General features: G+C 38.6%; 1 protein-coding gene across 1 annotated transcript; it reads right to left on the reverse strand.

The window, feature by feature from the left end:
* Window positions 1–2,197: 2,197 nt before the first annotated feature.
* On the reverse strand, window positions 2,198–22,165 carry fam83b (family with sequence similarity 83 member B). Its single transcript, XM_034017447.3, has 5 exons — window positions 22,010–22,165; window positions 16,688–17,191; window positions 7,782–7,946; window positions 4,816–4,940; window positions 2,198–4,628 (listed from the first exon to the last, which is right to left on the reverse strand). The coding sequence occupies exons 2-5, from the start codon at window positions 17,132–17,134 to the stop codon at window positions 2,345–2,347; spliced, it is 3,021 nt and encodes a 1,006-aa protein (XP_033873338.2). The 5' UTR covers window positions 17,135–17,191; window positions 22,010–22,165; the 3' UTR covers window positions 2,198–2,344.
* Window positions 22,166–23,450: the final 1,285 nt, after the last annotated feature.

Raw genomic sequence — 23,450 nt, forward strand, 5'->3', positions numbered from 1 at the left:
TCACTAAGAAAAGAGGAAAACTGTTCATATCTTGTAAGTGATAAAGCTTTAATAGATCACAGTACTGTAAATTGTACATGTGTTTCCATCCCTTTTGAAAGACTTTTAGAGTTTAAAATAAAACTTTTTAGCTTTGTCCAAATTAGATCTGGAAAGGTTAAATAAAATAATTATAAAAATGAAAAGTGTGTGCATCGTACTAGGGAACTGTGCTTTGATAGACCTGGGTTGAGTTGCTGTAATCCGATTATTATCTTACATGAATGCATGAACTAAACGCAGGCATATCATAGAGCATTGCCTTCTTATCACACCCAGTAATTATTTAGTGAATGTACATACTGTGTGTCAACTGGGAGTTTTCTTTCAATTATATAATCGTTTGAAGTCTAAATGTGGTTTACTCTTTGGTAAATAATTGATTAAATCTACATTTAAATAATTAATTAAAATAAACTATACAAATAAAATTGACCATAAGAATAAACCACTCTATTTTTCAGAGAAAAGATATTGATTCGAAGAACACTATCGACTGGTTCCACAGACCCCGATTAGCACTAATCTTGGACTACCTAATGTTACTTTAGGTAAGGCAGTCCAAGATTAGTGCTAATCTGTGAAACCAGCCACTAATCTAGCAGCCACAATATATATATATATATATATATATATATATATATATATATATATATATATATATATATATATATATATATTTTTTTTTATAAATTTAGTCCTCGCCAATTATTTTTACCCCGGTTTTCACCCCAATTTAGCATGCCCAATTATTATCTGTATCCCCGGCTCACCGCTCGCAACCCCCCCGCCGACTCAGGAAACGGAGGCTGAAACACGCGTCCTCCGAAACGTGCTCCTTCCAAGCCGTCATTTTTCGCACTGCAGATCCACAGCAATGCTACCAGACCTATAGTGCCGGAGGACAACACAGATCTGGCGGCTCCGCTGCAGAGCCACAGGCGCCCTATCGGCCACAGGGGTCGCTGATGCGCGGTGAGCCGTGGATTCCCCTGCCGACCTAAGCCCTCCCTACCCGGGCAGCGCTCAGCCAATTGTGCGCCGCCCCCTAGGAACTCTCGGTCACGGTCAGCTGTGACATAGCCTGGATTCGAACCAGCGATCTCCAGGCTATAGGGCACATCCTGCGAGGAGCGCCTTTACTGGATGCGCCACTCTGGAGCCCCCTAGCAGCCACAATAATTGATTATGCCTGTAGAGGCTATAGGGAAATTAAAATCATAATCAAACTAATGTTATTCATATTATTTTAGAATTCCACAAATTTTACTTACTGTAAATACCCCCCAAAAAAACAAAAGAACACAAAAGAAAATGACACAACACATTTATGGTTTATTTTAATTTAATTCTACATCTTTTTCTTGATGGTGCAGTGTGCTTTCACAGTGGAGTCTATTTGAATTATTTAAACAGCAGCAGATCCAACTGGTGTCTAACTTCAGGCTGTTTTATTCACTCCCTTTTATTAACAGTACCAAGTAAAAAAAAAAAGTATTCGATAGAGCAGGGTTCAAAGTTTTAGGCAGAGGAGGGTATTAACATACAAAAGGGTTCATAGCATTAAAATAGACCCACATCACCTTTTAAGATCCAATGGTTTCCTAATTTTATACCATGTGAATTATAACCTACAAACTGCACCTTCATATATTTTAAACTGCATCTGTTATGGGAGAGAAAAATTATACATTTAAAGCAACCTTTCATAGGAAAAAATGGTGGATTACATTTTAACAAAGATTGTGCATTTCAAGTACATTGTTAAATTCGTTCCTGCCTGACTGTACAGTAGACACCATCCAAAGCTGTAATAACATTGTATTTTTCCTCAAAGGATTTTGAGTATAAAAACAAAACTGTCATCCTGGAAAGTATAATACTGGACCATTATTCATTTCGAGCTTTAATTCAAGCTTTCTACTATTCTAGTAAAGCATCTAATACCACTACACTACTTTTCTGATCCTTCTCTACCATAGCCCACAAGGAAATTAAAGTTTTGGCAACTTTTAATTCTTAACACATTGTATGTACAGAATCCCTTTAAATCCCACTGTGAGTTTTTTATATTTCCTATTGGAAACAACTATTTCTTGTAAATCTTAGAGGTAATATAAAATTATAATTCAGTGACGAGAAAGTTCTTCCCCAAGTCCTCCACCAAGAAAAAAATAATATATAAAAAGCTAACCCCACTGACCTTATTCAGTTTTCTTTTTTTTTTTTTATTGTAAGACAGTATTATAAATGGTGATAGCTGCTGTTTCAGCATTGGCAGCGTGAGTCCTAGAAATGCATTCTCTTACTTGTGTTTGTGAATCAAATTCCCAACGAATCTCTGCATAAACCTGCCAATTTTATTGTCATTGTGTGAATATGTTTGATATCCCATAGGGGTATGATGTGCAGATGCTGCATTGGTTCTTCCATGATCGCTGATCACATTTTTGTTCTTCTCGGCAGTGTACATGGCTCCAGTGGTTGCGGTCTGTTCTCTTGAATCAGTCGGTTTACTGCTGTGGTTTTCAAATGTGCAGAAAGACTCAAAACGGCTATAAACCCGTTTGTCAATAGGACGATTCCTCTGCAGCGCTTGTGATACTGCACTGGAGTTCTCAGGGTGGACTTTTCTTGTCTCTGGTTGATGATGTACTACAGTGGAGGAAGCTGCTGGAGATACGACAGCACTGGTTTTCTGTTCTTTGTCTGTCTCACTGTTGAGCTGTTCTGTACTGAATCGTGGCGCTGATGAATCTGCAACTTTTTCTGAGAAATGGTTCTCCTTCAGCTGAAGCTTTTGATTTATTTTGGAATGTCCAAGGCTATCTATAGATTTGACTGAGTTTGCTGTACTGGTGGAGAGCTTGTTATTTTCTTTATTTGTTTTATGTTTCTGGTCCTCGTCATCAGAAACTAAAGTGTCTGAACTGTCACATATTTTGTAGTTTGAACTACGTTTGCTTTTAGGTGACTTGTCTGTCAAGTTAAGCAAAGATTTAATCTTTTTGGTGCTTCTTTTGAAGAAGCGTGGTGAACCTTCACTTTCCTTGTTTGCTTTTCCTGCATTTTGTTCTTCTTGCTTGGAATCTGCAAGAGAGGTTGCAGACACAGTTCTTGATGGAGGAGGTTGCCAATTAGAAGTTGACAATGTGTTATTCTCTGCTTCCATTTTAACACTGTGCTGTGAAGTTGACCTTTGGCCATCCAGATTTTGAAGTGCGTACTTGTTTTGGGTATGGTTATTACCCTGACTGGTCACATACTTGTCTGGCTGTCTCCTTCCAAGAGTACCATACATGTAACTGGAATTGTCTTTATTAGCACTGTAATCCTGACTTGGCTTTGGCTCATTAATACTGTGTCTTTTATAACCGTAGCCCTCAACTTGGTGTAAAACATCTGGATTCTTGGCTGATGTTCTACCAAGAGTGGCATACACAGGGATAAATGATTCCTTATTGGCAGCATAATTCATATGTGTCTTCTGGTCATCATATATCTGTAAACTGCGCCTTTTTTGCACAAAGTCATCCTGTCTCATCCTATTTTCTGTTTGCATGGCTGGGTTTCTGTGCACAGCAGCATAATACACATTGGCTGAAGAATTGATGTGTTTATCTTGAGATCTGCTCATTGTGGAAGTAGATAAGTTGCTTGCATAACTGTTTGTTTCTAGCTGCTCTGGTATGGTTGACTTAAAAACGAGAGATGATCTAAGACGAGAATGAACTGGGTACATTTGGTTTGGCTTGTTTTCTATTCCTTCTAAACCATCATACTGTGCTGCAGGATAATCCCCACAATCTTCAAGTGGCGATTCAGAGTTGTTAAGGTAGGACTCTATCCGCCAGGTTCGTAAGAATGACTTTGTGGTACGTTCAAGGGTTGGCATATTTTGTTGCAAAGTACGGACATGATTGTCGGTTCCATGAAATGATTTTCGCATATTTGATCTATAAGGTTGGGTTAATCTGCCTTTTTGGAACTGTTCTCCACCACCACCTTGAAATGCATTGAACTTTGACTTAAAATCAGTTCTCCCTGGAGCTCCATAGCCATCATGTTCTCTTCCTACATTCCAATTACTTGGTCCAAAGTTTGATGCCCTGTTTTGAACATATAATGGGGTTTCTTCTTTCTCTCCAGCATAGCTATGTCTTTTCGAGTAGTTACTTGTCTCAGTGGACTGAAGCTGCTGGATTCTATTCTGTACATTCAATCCAGTAGGGCCTGGTCTATAGCCAAATGTTCTTTGTTGATATTTTTCATTGTTATCCATATCCCCCATGTTGTTTGCTACATTGAGCTGTCTTCCACAAGCCTTCATATACACTGTATCAAGAGTATGCCTTAATTTGTCTCTTTTATCAAATGGCTGACTGTGCGAAACATACGAAGACACTGTGTTTGTGCCATTCTGCCATCTTTCTTGCTTAACGTCCAGTGCAACATTCTCTGGAGCGAATACATTTGGAATAGTGGAGCGGGCAAAGAGTGTCCTAAATTCTTCATCATAACATTCAACCAGTTGGCCTGTGATGACCTGTACCATACTGAGGTTGATCTTCTCAAAGGACCACATAAAGCTGGAAAACAAAGCTTTGTGATGAGCAACCATATATTCAAAACATTATTTGTAATTAACAGTTTTATTTGGTGCTCCTTCCACTAACAGCCATCCTGAGAAAAAACATTCCATAATCAGAATCAATTGCATGCAGATGTAATAAAATGTCCACACCAGAAATGTTCTAATGAATAAGGCTAATTTACCTGTACGATCCATACACCACCGTGTGACAATCCACCAACAGAAATTTCTGTTCCAGAGCACCATGAAACTTTGCTCCAGATCTGCATAGATATTCTTGCCCTTTTATTGTCCGCACCCTCATGTTCTGTTTAAATTAAAACAAAGAAACAATATCAATTAAATAGCTGTTTACTTTTTGTTATTCATAAGTTATTTAAATGTCATTATGGATACAGTTTGAAATTCAAGAAACTCATGCAGCAGTCAACAATCTAATATTCTTTAAATGAGTAAAAGCTTTTCTCTCAACCAAATCCCACAATACACTTTATTTTCAACACAAAAATAACTAATAGACTGACTGTGTACTGTTGTTACAGACAATTAGTTTACAGATAATGTGTTTATACTGATCAGGAAAAGGGGAATGTGTTTGGTCTTTAAATTGCATTAAAGGAGCACTCTATACAATTTTAAATCCATTTGCACACCTCTTATTAGCAATACATTCTGACCATGTCACCTACTGAATGCAGAAGTTTATCTGTAGCATTTTATTTTCAATATTTTCTGATGGGAAATTAAAAGATTTCTGTCACAATAGAAAGGGGTAATGTTAATACAGTTATAAGAAGATGAGATGTATTTTAAAAGCATTAGTTAAATTCTTTCATGCATTTATTTCATATGCAGTGAAACAAATTATGAAAAACTATGTATGGCATGACCACATTTATGGCCCGAAGACCCCAAGGGGTTTTAGGATTAGTGAATGCCAAAGATAATTTTAGTAATGTACTGTAATACATTGTATTTTAATACACAACATTAAGACAATCGTCAATCGTCAATAATAAATCATGGCAAAGGTTTAATATTATTTGATGAATTACAGTTTATTTGTACTGTAACATTGTAATAATATCCAAAACATCCTTATGGTAGATCAGAAAACATTGTTTCTGTAAAATACACATTTAGTCAATTCACTACAAAACATCTTTTCAAAGGGTTTTATTAAACCTGCTGTGTCCCTAAATCATGTTCAGTTTTGCACTAAAATACAACTCCTTGTTGCCTATTTACAATATTCATCCACAGGGTATGCTACATTATACTCGGAAAGTTTCCACTGAAGCACGCTTGCCACTAAAGTGTGTTGTCCAAATAGGTATGCTCCTCAGGGCAGCGGTAGGATTTTATAAAACTCACCTTCAAGTGACTTTATTGATGAGAATGTAGCAGCACCGCCTCAGGGGGACCCACGGCCAAATCTATTAAAACCACTCATATGCAGTCCTATTTGACTTCACACAGGCATTGCGCCTGTCCAGTAAAATATTATTCAAAGACTGAAATGTTAACATGTTTTGTTTGTGTGTGTGTGTGTGTGATTTATTTAGCATGGGGTTTTGTTTTGCTTTATCCAGAACTGCCAAATAAATGTATTTCACTAAAAGTAAAACGTCTTTTGACTACCCTTTAGGCTGTTTCTTGTGAAGCTTTCAGATAAAAAAAACGAAATTGTACATTTTCTGACGCCTGTTATTTGTCGGTCACTCAGTTAAAGTAAACTGTATGGATTATGGTTTTAGTAGCTTCAAAAATTACTTTTTTCAAAGGTAAAAAGGTACTTTCCAAAGTTTTACTTTTGCTTTATTGAAATGCCATGTAGATAACTTTGTGTTTCACTCCCTAATCTGCAGATCTATATTTTAATAGATACATGTGCTGTGTGACTGAGGCATCTGAGCTGTCAGTGAGTGACAGTAGTTAATATTAGCACCCTTGACTAATGTGAGTTGCTGCTGAGATCCAGAAAAGGTGTCTCTATTAATTAAATACAAATACCAAAATAAAATGTTGACTTTAGGTAATAAATAAGTGGCTTAGTACACTCCAGCCCCACTACACTGGTAGACTGATCTAGACATATTCTTTTTTTTTTTTAACTCTTCAGTTTCATTCTTTCTTATTGGTATCTTCTAAGGATATGATGCATGAATAACATCTGTAAGATCAAGGACATACTTGCTAATTTGAACACTGAAGGTTGTATTTTTTCTGTTGCTATCAACATTGCAAGTTTGTGCATGAACACAGAGTAATGCTGCCATAGGCATAGGTGTGGCAAGGGGTGTCTTGGCTGCTTTTTTCTCAGTAACAAAATAGCCACTGCGAACAGGTAGCTAACTTCCCAGCGAATTACTATAGTGATAACATCACCTTTTTTAAGGGCATTGTAGTGCCTATTGGCCTATCGAGAGAATCGAGTGACGGGTTGATATTACTACAATCCCAGAAACAGTGCTCTATGGAGCTCATTGTGAAATGTTGCTATTCACGTGGAGGGACTGGAAGTGAAATACCCTGCAATATCTCATTATTCACACTCCTTTCACACCCCACTATTACTATGCGTAGGCGCAAGTATGCATTAATACAATGGAGTGCTTTAATTGTTTACTGTAGTCCTTAAAGATTTGAAGACAGGCTGAAACCTGTCATATTGACAGGTTTTCCATCTAGTATCAGCACAACTAATGATAAATTCCAAACCAACCCAAAGGTCTTTGTTTTACTACAACATATGGGAGGGTGCATAATATGTTTTGGCTTATTCAATAAATGCTGAAGAATTCATACTACCATTATGAAGGTTTCTTTTTGTGGGTATTGCAGGTACTTCAAATTAGATATTTGCATGCAAGGGTTCAAACAAGAAAATCAGACAATGTAATTGTCATTGTGTTTAATATGTTAATGTACAGTATGAAAAATACACCTATCAGCACAACTGGTAATTAATGTTTTGCTGTTGTTTCTTGCTTCTGTGTATTGCTGATATTGTATGTCATTATATATATATATATATATATATATATATATATATATATATATATATATATATATATATATATATATATATTGTTCAAGTCAAATACAAAAATCAATAACAAATCCAAAGGAAAAAAAAAAATCTTACCCTGAGTCTCTGAACTTGAACTCCTTGTTTCTCAGCCATAGTAAGAAAGCTTTTAAACTGAAATTCATCAAGCAAGATATAAACTGGAACTCCTCGGACTGAAGCATCTACAATCTCCTTGAATATGTCCACGTCTGTGAATACATCCATCACAATTGCAATGACCTGTCATGAAACAAACACAACATTTCCCATTTAGTGTATCAGAATTCAAAGTTTTACTCAAAATAATTGAAGGTTAATTTGAGATGCACTGAAAACTATATTATTAACCTTTAGGTTTGTAAAGGTTTGCTTTCATTATTATTAAATAGACCCCTATTATTCAAATTGCATTTTAAATACATAACCTCTGGTGAATAAGACAGATAAATGCAAATCTCTGTCTAACCCAATTACAGAAGTAATGCAATACTAATAATGAAGGAATTGTTGACTAGTATTCATCAAACAAGTGGGAGCCACAAATACCTGATTGTACTTGATGTGGGTTATAATAAGCAAAATATATTATGGTGCCAACTAAGCTTTGATTTAGAGCAAGCTGTAGGTGAGGGTTTGCAACTTAAACATATTAATGCTTATAGTAAATACATCTTATTTACTTTTTTTACTACCATTTTATATAGCATTAACCCTTACAGTGCAGAAAAGCAAAATAAAATCACAGTAAAATGATCGTACATTGCAGGTAACCAAGGTAGATATATAGTGGTAAGCTTTATATTCTATGGATACATGTCAGTGAGCTACTGTCCCCTAAAGCACAAAGGCAAGCCCTGCAGGTGTCCGCTTGAGCTCACCAGGCACCCAGACAATAGGCTCCACACCTTTATCTGGTGACCCAAAGCATTTTACTACCAGCTCAGTCAGAGATTCTACTGCTGACATTCACCGGCGCCAAAAACATTGTGTGTCAACAAAATGTACTTTTTAAACGTATGTTAAAAACACTTGAAAATCTTAACTTTAGGGTTGGTTGTGTGTAACTCGAAAAAAAAAAAAAAACTGTCTCCCTCACTAGTGTAAACAGCCCTCAACCAGGTCAGCAGTGTATTCCCTCATACACTTAACCAGCCTTAAAATTATCACTTGAATATCTAAACGCTAAATGCAGCCACATTGGACAAGTTACATTAAATCAGTGCTATCCCATTCATTTCTCAACATATGCAGTGACAGTTTGGCTCTAGGGGTGTGATATACTAAGGTTACCATGATATTCACTTCATAAAAGAAAATATGCAGAGATTCTAAAATAGTTCTACATGTGGAATATCTATTCTGCAACAGTTTAGTGTGTTATTTCAAAGGCTAGAAGAGACAGGGCCTATAAGATGTGTTGCATAAGCATAGCTTTCACATGTCAATTATAACTAAAAAATAAAGTTCATCCCATACACTCAAATGTTAATGTGAATTCATAAAAACCTTGCATCAAACAGTATTCAGTGAACGCTTGTAGCATTAATTGCACATTGTTAGCCTTTATTAAAAGTACAAAAATCTGATTTCAGACTATCCTAAATCTCCATTATATACGCTTACAGGTAGAAAATGTCCATATTGGGACCATTATTTTAAATGTATATTTAGAGAAATAATGTGCAATTACAATTTGTCAAAGTTAGTAAACTGTAGGTTCCCTTTCAAGTACGAAATGTAACCATTACCTAATGGGTGTTTACCTCCTAAAGACCCCGAAACCTGAATAAGATCTATAAAAGCTGCTGTGTTGACCCTGAGACGCAGTCACGCCTGCCCCCGAGGGCATAAAGAGACTTCGGCATCATTTTTCCTTTTAGAGAGAACTGAACCTGATAGGAGAGCCTATACAGATAAGTATTTGCTGCTTTTATCTGCATATATTAATCGCTAATTTTGTGTGACACTAATTCATGCACTAATTATTAACGTGTCACTTTTACTATTACACGTATTTTTTGCACACAGCCTGTTGTTTGTTACGTCCCGCAGCGGCCTTGTGCCCTGCGTGAAACAGGCGGCTCAAGTCACCCCTTCCCAGGGACCAAGCAACTTAAGTCGGCTCTCTTCACAGGCTGCTTAGCTCCAGATGTAGTTTATTTTTCATTAATTCCTGATTTTCTCCCAATATTGGAATGTCCAATTATTATTCAACCTGCAACCCCTGAACTAACTGCAACCTGCAACCCTCCAAAATGAGTGCCGTCAGCCTTCTGCTTATTTTTGCTCTGCAAGCCCACCGTGCAGCCATCTCAGAACTTACAGCGTTGGAGGAACATGCAGTTCTGAATTGCGTACAAGCAGGTGCCCAGCCAGCCACAGGGGTCGCTGGTGTGCGGTGAGCCAAGGACTCCTCAGCCAACCTAACCCCTCCCCACCCAAGCAGCGCTTGGCCAATTGTGCGCTGCCCCCTGGGAACTCGCGTCCATTGTCAGCAGTGGCATAGCTTGGATTCAAACCATCGATCTCCATGCTATAGGGCGCAGTTTACCGGATGTCCCACTCAGGAGCATATTGTAACAATTTTAATATTTTCTGAACTGTAATTGTTTTATTACTGTTTTCCGTGAGAACATTTTTTTTCTCTTGTGTGTTTTTGTCTTTTTTTCACAGAAATACGAGCATGGCTGCTGTGCTCAACAGCTCTGCGTTGATAGAGATAGATGCTTCGGCTGAGATTGCTTGCAGTCTCTCCAACAATATCTTGTTGCCGTTTTTGTGAGTGCTTGCAGCACCATTACGAAGGCTGTTAGGGCTCTAACAGGCAGGCTTCTCTCAGTCTCGTACTGTGGTTTTGCCAGAAGCTTCCCTGAATACTGCTTCCCTTGGTAACGCTAAACAAGTAGACCCGTACCGTACCGGTACCGAGATCACTGACCCACTCTGTTCCCGACCCGTTACCGTACCGAACAGGGAATGAGGTTACCGCACTGGTACAGTACCGATCCGGCACTAAGGCACCGAACTGTTACCGAACCAACCGATACCATTTCATCTCGGTGCAAAGTACCTAGGTACCTACAAAAAAAAAAAAAATTCAGGTACCATACCTGGTCCAGTACCAGAATACTCAGTTTGGGTCTTGACCCGCCCCGTGACTGTTTGAACAAACTCAGGCAGCAGCTGTACATTACCGTACACTGCGTTGCTACTTGCATCATGTCTGGGTTTTATCCCTTTGCACACCAAAGAGGCACTAACTAACCGCAGTCTCTGCGAGTTTTGTGCAAGTTTCTCGAAGCGTACCCTGTAGAATCGTGTGTCTTGCAGCTCTAGAGAGAGCTCAGTGTCCATTACACCAGGACAGTGGGGGAAGTGCATCACCCTTTGTTAAAGAGGCAGCTGTGTCCTCTCCACTTAACTCTGTGCCAAGGGAGAGCAGGTGACATGCCTGGGGACAGAGCCCACGTAGGAAGCTGTCTTTACGGTCTTCCTCATCCTCCTCTGCCTCTCCTCCTTCTCCAAAGAAGAGGAAGAAGAGTCACCGATCCAAGAGATCAGCAGCCCTAGGAGCTTGCTGCCACAAGCCCAGGGCCCCTTCTCTGGAGTATTGGCATCAGTGCACCACGGACATCTGGGTGCTTACTACCATTCAAACTGGCTACTCTCTGCAGTTCAAGCACGGTCCCCAACATCAGTCACGGACCAGCAAGACGCCGCAATGGTGTCTCAGGAGGTAGCAGCTCTGCTGCAAAAGCGGGCTACTTGTATGATACACCTCCCCAAGTTGGAGGAAGGGTTCTACTCTAGGTACTTCCAGTGGTATGGTTGCCTCAGACTAATCCTTGACCTCAGACAGGTCAACCTGTATCTGAGCAGACGGAGGTTTAAATGTTGATGCAACAGCTGTTGCAGTCAATCAGGCCAGGCGACTGGTTCACCATGATGGACCTCAAAGATGCCTATTTCCACATACCAGCGCAGAGGAAGTACTTTCAGGGAACAGCGTACGAGTTCCAGGTCTTGCCTTTTGGCCCCTCTCTAGCTCCCTGTGTCTTTTTGAAGTGCATGAAAGCTATCCTGGCCCCATTGAGACTCAGAGGCATCTGAGTACTCAATTATTTGGACTGGCTCATTTGTGTCCAGTCTCCAGCTCACACGGAACTTTCTTTCTACGGTTAGGTTGTACGATGAATCATACGAAGAGCCAGCTCATGCCTTCTCAGACAGCCTCCTATCTAGGAGTGTGCTTGAACTTAAGGTCCATGCTGTCCACTCTGTCAGACGGCAGACTGCAGAGAATAGCCGCCCGTTTAAAGCTCTTCAGCTCAACAGAGCGCTCATGGTAGTGACGTTCCAGAAACCTCTGGGCTTAATGGCAGCAGCTTCTCAGACCCTACCTTTGGGTCTCCTGTGCACACGCCCTCTGCAAGCCTGGTTCAACACCAGGGTTTTTCAGCCCGTGTTGAACCACAACCGCCTATTGACAGTGTCTCATCACTGTTTAAAGGCACTCTATTGGTGGAAACAGCCTGCCCATCTACATCTCAGTGTATCATTTGGCAATGTCACCAGAAAGGTTGGGGCGCTGTGTGGAATGGCAGGGGGGAATAGAGGGTGTGGGACCCCCCTTGGCAGGGTCTCCACATAAATGTTTTGGAGCTGCAGGCAGTTTACCTAGCCTTACAGCACTTTTTGGCTTAATGTTTGAGGGAGACATGTGCTTGTACATACAGACAACACAACAGTGATGGCTTACCAGGGCAGCCTCAGGTCATCCCGGTCTCCATCTCGTAGGCCGCAAGCTTTTGCTCTGGGCACACGAAAACCGCCTGGAGGGTCAAGGAGGGTCCCAGTGCCTCAGTGGAAGCTAACCCCGAGGTGGTGAGCCTCATTTGGGAGAGGTTCGGGAGAGCACAGATAGGTCTTTTGCCTCCCAGGAATCAACCCATTGTCCCCTCTGGCACTCTGTAATAGGAGGCGGGCACACCAGTGGCCAAGGCAACTGTTATATGCCATATGCCTTCCCATCACTTACCTTGCTCCTGCTGTGTCAGGAGAAATTCAGGCAGGACCGGGCCCAGGTGCTCCTAGTAGCCCCTTATTGGCCTAGGAGACTCTGATTTTAAACCCTGATGCAGCTCCTGAGTGGTCAGCCGTGGAGACTGCCCAAGCGCCAAGACCTGCTCAGTCTGGCACGGGGAACCTTATGACACACGGACCCATCGAGCCTGTAGCTCTGGGTCTGGCCCCTGAATGGCTGCATTTGAGCCATCTGCATCTGTCCAATAAGGTTATTGACACCTTACAAAATGCCACAGCAGCATCCACACATTCCCAGTACAGGTACACGTAAACCGTCTTTCAGACGTGGTGTCTGCCTTGTGGGTTCGACCCCACAACTTGTTCCATGGCAGTAATATTGCAAATTTTTGCAGGACCTCTTTGATGAGGGGAAATCCCCTTCTACATTAAATTGACTCAGTCTCTCCAGAAGCTCGGCTTCCTGGAGGGGCAATTTTTTGAAAGGTGCTCTGCGGTTTTGGTCACCTATGAAAGATATTGTTTTTCCTGGAGGCTTAACGGAAAGGGAAAATTGTAATGTCGGACCTGGTCCGACATAGGACCACTAAGAGTTAAGGGTGACTTCCAGGTCGACCCTTACAACATACACATAGAGGTGAGTTTCTCCCTCAATTTTGTAGACCTAGCTACTTGTTACCTGGGTCCCTATGGTAACGTACAAGGTAGCCTTTGGTTTAGCCTTGTAGTATTCCAGTCGTTCTGCAAACTTCCCTTGCGACAGCTTTGGTACTCTCACCCATTAGGTAATGGTTACATTTTGCACTTGAAAGGGAATGTTAGGTTATTGCCATAACCCTGGTTCCCTGAAGTAGAAATGTAACCATTAACCCTCTGCAGTCCATTTATTAAGTGCATGTCAGGCGCGTCAGGTCCAATTTATTTTCACACGCGCAGTTAATTTTAGACGCGCTGTTTGAAAGTATTTTTTTTTCCAGTCAAGCGGGTTTAAAAGGCCCTGGATATCAACAAAGCACTCACTAGGCATCTCAGGCCCCGCCCCACCCTTTCGTTCGCTATAGCTTTCACATATGCTAAGAAATAAATAATAATAATAATAATAATAGTCGTACATTACGATCAATCATCTCCTGATCACTCGTTTTATCACCAAACGCCTCAATAATGCTATCCAAGTCATTATTTTATTACTATAACATCTGAAAAAAGCTCTGCAAATGTCCGTGATATTCTCTGAGCGCTGATGCAGTCACAGGCAGCTTGTTTCCTTATGGCCGCCCCTATCTGATCTCAGGGGCAAGTATGACTATTCATGAGATACGCCCTTTTTGTTTTTTGTTTTTTTTCGGCTTGTCTCGGCTCCTGTCGCTCCCACTTGGCCATTGAATGGTTTTCTCAGCTTTTTCCGGAGAAAAAACGACTAGAAACCCGTTTTTTGCGTCTTTTTGATGATGTCGGACAGGGTCCGACATTGGACCGGATAGGAATAATTGCAATGTCCGACATAGGACCGCAAAGGGTTAACCTTCAAGGTCGCCGCGTCCATGATTGCAGCAGGCTTGAAGAAAAAATGACGATGAGATCTGTGCGTGCAGTCCCTTTATGCCCCCGGGGTCAGGGATGACTGCGTCACAGGCTTGGCGGAGATCTTATTCGAGTTTCGGGGTCTTTAGGAGGTAAACATCCATTAGGTAATGGTTACATTTCTATTTCAGGGAACCAGGGTTATGACAATAACCTAAAATTTTAGATGTGTTTATTTACAGACAGCATGCAGCAGTACAGTATATTGAAGGGGATGTTAGAGACTGCTAAGAATTGTATTGAATAAAAACTGTAAAGAATATAAAGACAAACGGTTTACTGTCAGTCTTTCTTCTGTTAAAATCCACTTAACATAACGCAGCACTGTAAACCACATGCAAACACTGGCGATGTTCCAAACAAAAACAATACTTGTTTTACACACAAATGTGTTGTTTATACCATATTATTAAAATGTTAACATACCATCTACTGTAAAAAAGAAAAAAACAATTGTATTGCTGTAGCCTTTTATTAATAAAATTATAATGTAATGTATTACCAGGTTTAAATCCCACCTACATTATGCAAAGCTTTATAAGCATTCTCTTTCATTGACTATTATGTTTTTCTTCTTAACAAAGAAACAAATTACTTTAGATTGACACTGTTTTGGTCAAAAAAACAGACCCAAAAGTATACATGTGGTTTTTTTTGTGTGTTTTTTTTTTTTTTTTTTACTTGATTTACTAGGTCTTTAAAGATTTCCCACATCAACAAAAAAATCTCGAACTTGGTCCTCTGCCTTTAGGCTAAAATGGTATTTAAACAAAAAATCTATACATAATAAAAGATTCTCATTAGTTGAGTAGAATTACTGGTGTGTTGTTCCATAACAGATGGTGCAAAGTGCACCTTTGAGCAGAAAACTAAAGGAGTAATCATGTTCTAGTTAATAAAACAATTATTTTATTTTAAAATGATTGCTTTTTGAGCGTTTTATTTTATTTTGTTAATTGTTCTAATAATGAGATGAACCATAAACCAACCGGGGTCATCAGGTAAGCTACCAACAAATGTACACAGAAGTCTATCTTTCATTCCCTGTATATATCTTGGTATCTTCACTGTCAATTGTAGTGAGAAAAGGATGGATTCTGTAGCTGTTACTAAGAAAGAAGTGGCAAGTATGTGACAGGGAGGAGATGTGCTGAGAGTAGGAGAGGGACGGGTGAAGAGTAACACCGAGGCTGTTAGCAGAAGGAGATGGAGAGAGTGATAGAGTCAAGGGACACTGAGATGGAGAGGTCAGAGAAGGGAGAGAAAGCAGAAGGAAAGTAGAGAGCTTTAAAAGAGGTTGAGTTTGACGTTATGTGAATGCGTCCAATTCAGATAGCTGAGATGCAGGGGGAAATCTGGGAGTCAAAGGAGGGAAAGGAGACAATGATCTGGACATCATCAGCGTGTGGTCTTTTTTTTAATAAGTAGACTTTACCAGTATATAGTAATATATATATAGCACCCACATAGCCAGATGAGCACTCCACGCAGAGATGTACATTTAAAAATGTCTAGCTATAGGCGTGTGATTAATAGAATATTTATAATATATATCTCAAATAGGACGTTATTGAGAATAACGAGAACAATGTATCACAACATTTAAATAAGTGTTTTTGTAAAAAACTGCAGTACATTCTCATATCTCAATGCACCTATTTCAGGAAAAAAGATAAGTGAAGTAATACCAACCCAGAGAATTTACGCAATACATGTTACATACATGAGTCTATCTTCAATTAAATGATTCACATCCTCACAAAATAGGAATACATTCAAGCAGGACAAACAGATAGTTTGAATCATCTTAACAAGGAAGCTGATATCAATTAAAATGTACAGTTCGCAGGTTGTACATATGAACACTAATTCCAATTGATCACGTGTGGCATGTGGTGATACAAAACAAGCCATTAACAGTATAATTAACAGTATAACTATATGTGTAAATAATACATTTCTCTTTTTAGTGCAGTGTTTATATTGTCACGACTAAAGAAACAATAACTTATTCTGAATCCTCTGTTTAAAATAAGAGCCATATACATATGGTCATAGTATTATTCGCCCTGGATAAGGGCATCTGCTAAGAAATGAATAATAATAATTATTCAACAAGAATTGCTGCTGTTGCTGCTACTTTGGAAAATGGTATATACCTGTTATTACCTATTAAAAAAAAAACAATGGGAATCTTGATGTGCTGAGAGACACTACATAATGTATAATATTGAACAGTATCTTTGGAATCCTATTCCTATGCACATTTCCATGTGACACGTGACCTTATTTGTGTAAACCAGAACCACTCAAAACTGATATTAAGATATGAACAAACAGTAAAGAAGTGTTACCTTTCTTGCATCCTGTATTGACTTTCTTATCACTTCTTTTATCGTGGGGCAATTCTGACGCGGTGGGTGGAAATACAGATCTACATTGGTCTTCTTTGACAGTTCAGGCAAAAAACCTGGCCAGCCAATGTCAAGGTCTGGGGTTTCCACATCAGACTCAACAGGCCAGTAGGTTCCAGTGGAGGATGAGTCATCCTGTATGTCCTCACAGGGATCTAATGGATTTACCTGAGGAGGCTTCTCTGCATTCTGTGTGATAAATGCAAGCTCTTCCTCTGACAGAAAATCGCCAAGCTTTTCATTTGTGAGAAATTCCTGATAAGTTTTCCGACCTCCATCCACCAAAGCATCGATAGCTAAGCGATATGATTCTTTGTAATGTGGCAGAATATATTCCTCGGGTTTGACTTCCCCTGTCAAAGAAGACAACTGTGACAAGGAATCCATCTTCACAATTCTTTAATGCAACACATTTATCGGATATCCAGGGGCTAACTTGAATGCCTGCAAACAAAATTACAAAGATTAGAATTCCTCCACAAACATGTTTATATATTTGTCACTGTACAATATGTTGTAGTCTTCTATCTGTTCACACACAAGGGTTTCTACATAAAAAGGAACAACTGGGAGAAGACATTGGTTTGGAGTGTATTTTCTGCATTATTTTACCATGTATTCTTTACAGACTTAATAACATGTCACATACTCTAGGCTACAGACTAATGAAGAAATAAGAAATAGATGAACTTCCAATAATGTGGTTGTTACTACATGCCGACCATTACACATCAAAACTGCTATGTAATACTTTAATAGTTGTATAAAAGGATCATTTCACTTTTTTTCTTTTGTTGATTTTCCTGATTGGCTGCTCTGCATGTGACTTAGAAATTACCTGGTTTATCCCATAAATTATTTCTAAGTTACTGTTTTTCTTGGCTGCTGTTTTTGAAAGTCTCTTTAATGGTATTCCTGCTTATCAATAGTTATTGTGCATTACATTCCTCTATATGTGGGAGACCTGTGTATTGTGTTTGAGGTGTGCTGTGGTACTCAACCATATGCAGATAACACTTACAGAACATGTCATGTGGTATGTTATTCATCTGGACTAAAAATCAGGTGTCGTCCAAGTTTGTCAAAAGCAGAGGACGTCTAGTAACCTCCCCAACGTGGATTCATTTTCATGAAGGAAAGTCGGTAAACTCAAAATTAAATGGGATGTTGTGGCCAGAGAAGCCGCTTTTGTGCATGATTTGTAAACAATGAGCTGGATGTAAATAATTTGTGCAAGATGGAGGAAGAACGAAGCGTATCAACTGAGCGCCTTTTCATTTTGTTGTAACTTGTTTTACAAAGGCTAGAATAACCATTTAGTCCCTTGAGTGATCTTTAAATGCATCGTTCAAAGCATCAGCAATTATATTTTGTATTTTCGCCCATCCCCAATTTGGTTATGCCCAATCGTAGCATTTTACTGAACTGTAGAATCTCAGGACTGATTGTATCAATTCTGACATAACACTGACACGGAAGATTTACACGGGAATAAAGACACAGGACGCCTGAGTTTGATATTTTACAGAAGTTCCAGATGTCCTGTAAAAAAAAATCTGAGGACTTCTGAGAGAATTACCTGGGATAAAAAGAAATGGACGGTTTGCACGGGACTAAATTCACTTATTGTCAGTAAAAATTCCGAAACCACCTGTTTATGTTGTGATTTTTAGTCCCGTGTGAATCAGGCTTTAGACTATTCTTTTGCCCTTGAGTTTACTCTGTATAATATGTGTGTTTCTTTTTTTTTCATAGAAGTATAAAACCACTTGTATGAAGTGTTCCATTTCAATTTTAAGAAACAGCTATAACAGCTTGGACAGGTCTAAGCAACGATTCTAGGTATCACGAGACTGGTCATATTCCTGTGCTGTATTTTAGTTAGGGATCTCCTTACCAGGATTCAGATTAGACTTCCTTGGTTTGCCCAATTGAGGCTTCTGGGTAAAACGTAATGTCTTTTGACAAGGTGACCCCTACCAAATTGTTTTTGTTTTTTTGTTTGTTTGTTTGTTTGTTTGTTTGTTTTTGCCAGGAAAGTATTCTACCTCTTTGTTTGGCTCTAGATGGCTAACACAGTCTACAGAGTTTGAATGGTCCTTTTGGGTGGGCAAGGCAAAGAAGGCTCAAACCTTGTGCGTGACTCTGGCTCATTATAATTTAACATGTAAGCCAGCTTTGACAAAGACTTTTAGATCTACATGTAAGTGGTTGATTATGGTACCTGTACGCCATTATGGTGAGCTGCCAGGCTGTATTTCATTTGAGTCTCTTCCAATTAAATGCACAGAACTAATATGTCAATCAATGTCAAGCTTTCATAATTGTTAAATGAAGTAGTATAATCATTACATTTTTACTCCCGAAGTGCTAGCCTTAAGGCTGTGGTATACTGTATCTCATGTTCAAGTTCAATTAAAATAATATATACAGTTCTTTCGTGTCTGTTTATTTCTCCTACTGTATGCTATCGTTTAGCCTACTGGTGAATAACACACCATGTCCTTAATTATTAATTTGACCAGAAATTTACTGGCCTTATGTACATTCAATGTTTTCTGAAAGACAACTTTTAAGACCAGTTTTTGGGAAGTTTGTTTTTACTGCTAGTCGTAGTAGTCATAGTAGCAGCTATAGCAAGACAGAAAACATTAGCTTTTCCAGTCCAGGTTTATTAAAACCATCTCCTTAATCACTTAATACAACCAATTAAGCCTCTGGCCCGATCCTAATACACCTAAAAATTGAATTATATTAAGCAAGACTGGAGGCACCTACCACTGACTGCTGAAACACATACATTTCACAACTCTTTCAAACCTACTTCCCTCAGCAATCCAAACAGGCATGTTTTTGGTAGTATATGCTTTGGTATTACATACAATATTTTACAAGACAAAGCAGAATGCACTTTTTTAACAGCGGTTATAAACATTTTCAGTTTCTTCTATACCTTAAAGGAAATTGCCTTTTAAAAAAAAAAAAAAAAAAAAAAAGCCCTGTGATACAGGGCAAGACACCCCTTAAAACAGTAACTTCAGATGTAATGCCCTGCTCTGATATGTTTACATGGCACTGTATTTGACTGCAGTTTCCCCACGTAAATGCTACAATGTTAAGTATTTTTTTAAGTTGCTGTGTTCCATTGAGCATCGTGAGTGTGTTTTTTCCAGCTTTATTTCAATTGGATAGATTTGCATTCGTAGCTGTGGTTGGAATTGAACTAGCTGTAGTTTAAAAAGGTAATCACAATCAGAAGCAGTTTCTCATCATTTGTGTTTTTCTTCCCTGAGCTGAGCTACAGCAGAGCTTATAGAGTGCATTAATAATGAACTTCTTCTACTGCAGCTTGTACCAGGAGAGTAGCTTGTGTACCTGCATCCAAGACCTTATTAACAAATTGATGTAAAACAATTTGAAAGGCCAAAAATGTCTGGTTTCTGATTATGTAGCATGCACAGAAGGGAAGCACTGGAAGAACACAACATGATTATTGGATACTAGTTTAATAGTGCGTGATTATTGCAGTGCTTTTTATATTTTTAATTAATTATAATTTGTGAAACTACATCTTATATTATTATGGTTTTAAAGCTGAAACCGTGCAGGTCATCTATTTGCCAACTGCTATTGCTCTGGGAACATCCACAGGTTAAAAGCATCTGTGCTGTATAGAGAATTATGTATTTACCTGCTTCTGATCTGAATAGCAATTTAGTAATCTGATAGTGACTTTAAGGATTATATTAATTAAGTTTTGTGGTAAAATTGTGCAGGTTTGGATTAGGTTTATATGTAGGTGCTTCTGAATGTATGGCTGTTCCTGGAACATGAAAGTGGCTACATTTACAACAACTTTTGGCACCCAGAATGTAATGTTATTTTTCTAGATTTGTGATGTCATCATACCACCATTTTACTATAGTTTTCTAGATTTTTGAAATGCGCGTTCCAAGCGTGGAATGCCTCGGGTAGGCCAATGCTAGCTTGGCACGATTAACATTGTTCCATGGGTCAAAATGTATCCAATTCAAGGGACAAATTGAAGAATCGTCATCTTACTGAGCCAGAAATACTCTTCCTTATCACCTGTAATCCTGTTGCAAATCTCATATTTAGAAATGCATATCGCACTACATCAAAACAAATAACGAAAGGCCAATTAAACTTGATATGAAAAAAGCCAACCAGGGACAGGGCACAGAGCTACATCAGTGCTTCCCCACAATCTCAAAAATACGTTCTCAGAAATTTCAAAACATACATCTCTGAATAATGTCAAAACACATTAATCTGTTTATACTGTACCCTTTGTATACATATGCATTGCAAATGCAATATAATGTAAAAGTTGATATACCTAACTACAGACTGTGGCTGATAAATCACTGAAATCTCAGCAACAAGCTGAACTCTCCTAAACTCTTAGCTTAAAACCATACAAGGGATTTTTTTTTTTTAGGAATAATAGCACGACAATTATAGCATGCAGCCTCTATTGTCATTGTAAATGTAGCCAATGTATGACAATGTGCTACTACAATAGTTAATAGTTTTTAAAAAAAACCTCATAAAAAAAACAGTTGAGCTGCAACGGCAGCATATACACTCATCAAAAGAAAAGACTCTTTGTTATGTCTTCATGGTACATCTGTTCAAGCATTATTTATACTGGCATTTTGTGTGTTTGGACATGCAGATACTGGATAGATACCTGGCACTACCAAACCCTCATTTACAAGGAGTGGAACAGATTGCACCCTCCAAGACTGTACAGTACCAAAGTATTATTTACTTAACAACCATAATAAAACAAAGTTCACAAATACTTTTTATGTTTGACTTTAAGCTCTTCTCAACTTTGCAATGCACAAAATGAAACCATGTTACTTCATAGAAAACCTTGTCATCAAGCTCTACTGTAAACAGTATCAACATTACCTCAGAGATTTCCCTGAATGGGAGTTTGTACTTAAAGCATGCAATAGTTTTATAAATATGGCCTTTTCTGTCTGTAGTAAAACCTGCACAGTGATTTTCCACAAACATTTAACTACAACTTAAATAATGCAATTAGTGCAGAATATATTTTAGATCGCCAGAGAAAGTATACATTGAGGTATAAATGAAATGAAAAGTTTCATACTGTATAACATCAGAAGATACCAGGCAAATCTTTAGGTAGTAGACTTGGCCATTATAAGGTTGTTAAACCCTGAAGTTTTTAAAATGCTTAAAAAGGTTACAAGCAGTAAAACTTACTTTTTCATGCTTAGCTGGCGAAAGAGGTTGGTCTCCAATGGGGATTCCTGATTATATTGACTTGAGTAGTAAAAACAAAAAGAGTATACAAATATAAAAACAACTAGCTTTCCACCTATCCAGCAACAAAAGACTACTCTAGGTCACTTGAAAAAAGCACCTAGCCATACCTGGATGGGTGTGGATACCAGTTTACGCATGCAAATAAGTGCAACGTGAAACCTGTTGAGGCTGGAAACTGCAGAACCTGTTTTGAAAAAAGAAACCACGCCCCTTCAAATGAACATTAAAGATAACAGCAGTGTGCCGGAGCACCAAGGCCCCTGGGAAAAAAAAGTAGACATAAATGCATATATTAAATAACAGATACAAAAAATAACTGATACAAAAAATGTTTTTTTTTGGGGGGGGGGGGGGGGGTGTTGGGGGGTATGTGATAGTACAAATAATACGCATTTTAGATTTAGGTACTGATAGTGAAACAAAAAAAGTGTAATGCTCGTGTAATAAAAGCCACTGAAACCTTAGTATTTAAGATTTACAGCCATTCATATTTTAAGCACATGGACTGGTAATTAGGCCACATTGAATATTCTTTACTGAAGTTAGCGAGTCAAAACACAAGGGGATAACAGAACTATTTTATCTTACACTTCTAATCATGTCAATATACTTCCCAGCATTGAATTTGAATTTTAATTTATCTTAACAGTTGACATGTTAAAAGTAGTGGCTGGCTTTTTTGCTGTTTGATTTAATGTTCTTGTTTGAATTTTAACGTGACATTTACCAGTTCATGTCGAATTGATCGTCTCTCTAGCTAGCCGCACGTTTCAGCTAGCTAACGTTAGCTGCCTAAATCATTCCAGAGTTAGCTAACGCTAGCTAAGTATCTCTTAGTGGCCAGTTCTTGTGAAAAATAGAAAATATGTTAAAATTATTAGTGCTTAATTTAACTTGCCTAGCTTGACTTAGATAATGACATTTGATAGCTAAAGTTAGCTAGCTAGCTAGCTAGCCAGTAGCTGTGTGACACCATTTTGCGTCAAGAAAATTCCAGAACGCCACACATGTCACATAGCTAGCCATGCTGACATTAGCTAGCTAGCTCATAGAATTCTAACTGTTATAATTCTATGAGCTAACGTTACCTTATCAACTTGAGCTAAACGCTGTTATTGTTTACTGTTATTGACCACCAGAGCAATAACTTAAGTCCACTTTTCTTATTCATTGGTTAGAACTCCAAATTGTTGTAAGTTATGTTAGCAGTTATGAGGTTCAGTCAAGTAGATTTTCGTTTTTATATTGTTTGAAATTGAAATTGGCTAATGTTAGCTAGCTAGCTAACTATCCAAGCTCAAGGTTGACTATGTGTTGCAATTTTCTAAGTTTCAGTGAGCAAGCACGCTGAGGTTTATGGTGGTGAGCACATGGATGG

The sequence above is a fragment of the Acipenser ruthenus genome, chromosome 6 (assembly GCF_902713425.1).
Source record: "Acipenser ruthenus chromosome 6, fAciRut3.2 maternal haplotype, whole genome shotgun sequence".
Lineage (NCBI taxonomy): Eukaryota > Metazoa > Chordata > Actinopteri > Acipenseriformes > Acipenseridae > Acipenser > Acipenser ruthenus.

Coding starts and splice junctions, on each gene's coding strand:
- fam83b (XM_034017447.3), bottom strand. CDS start 17,134: ATGGATTCCTTGTCACAGTTGTCTTCTTTGACAGGGGAAGTCAAACCC. Junction 7,947..16,687: donor CAATACAGGATGCAAGAAAG/GTAACACTTCTT, acceptor GTTTCATGACAG/GTCATTGCAATTGTGATGGA. Junction 4,941..7,781: donor TTCAAGTTCAGAGACTCAGG/GTAAGATTTTTT, acceptor TAATTTAAACAG/AACATGAGGGTGCGGACAAT.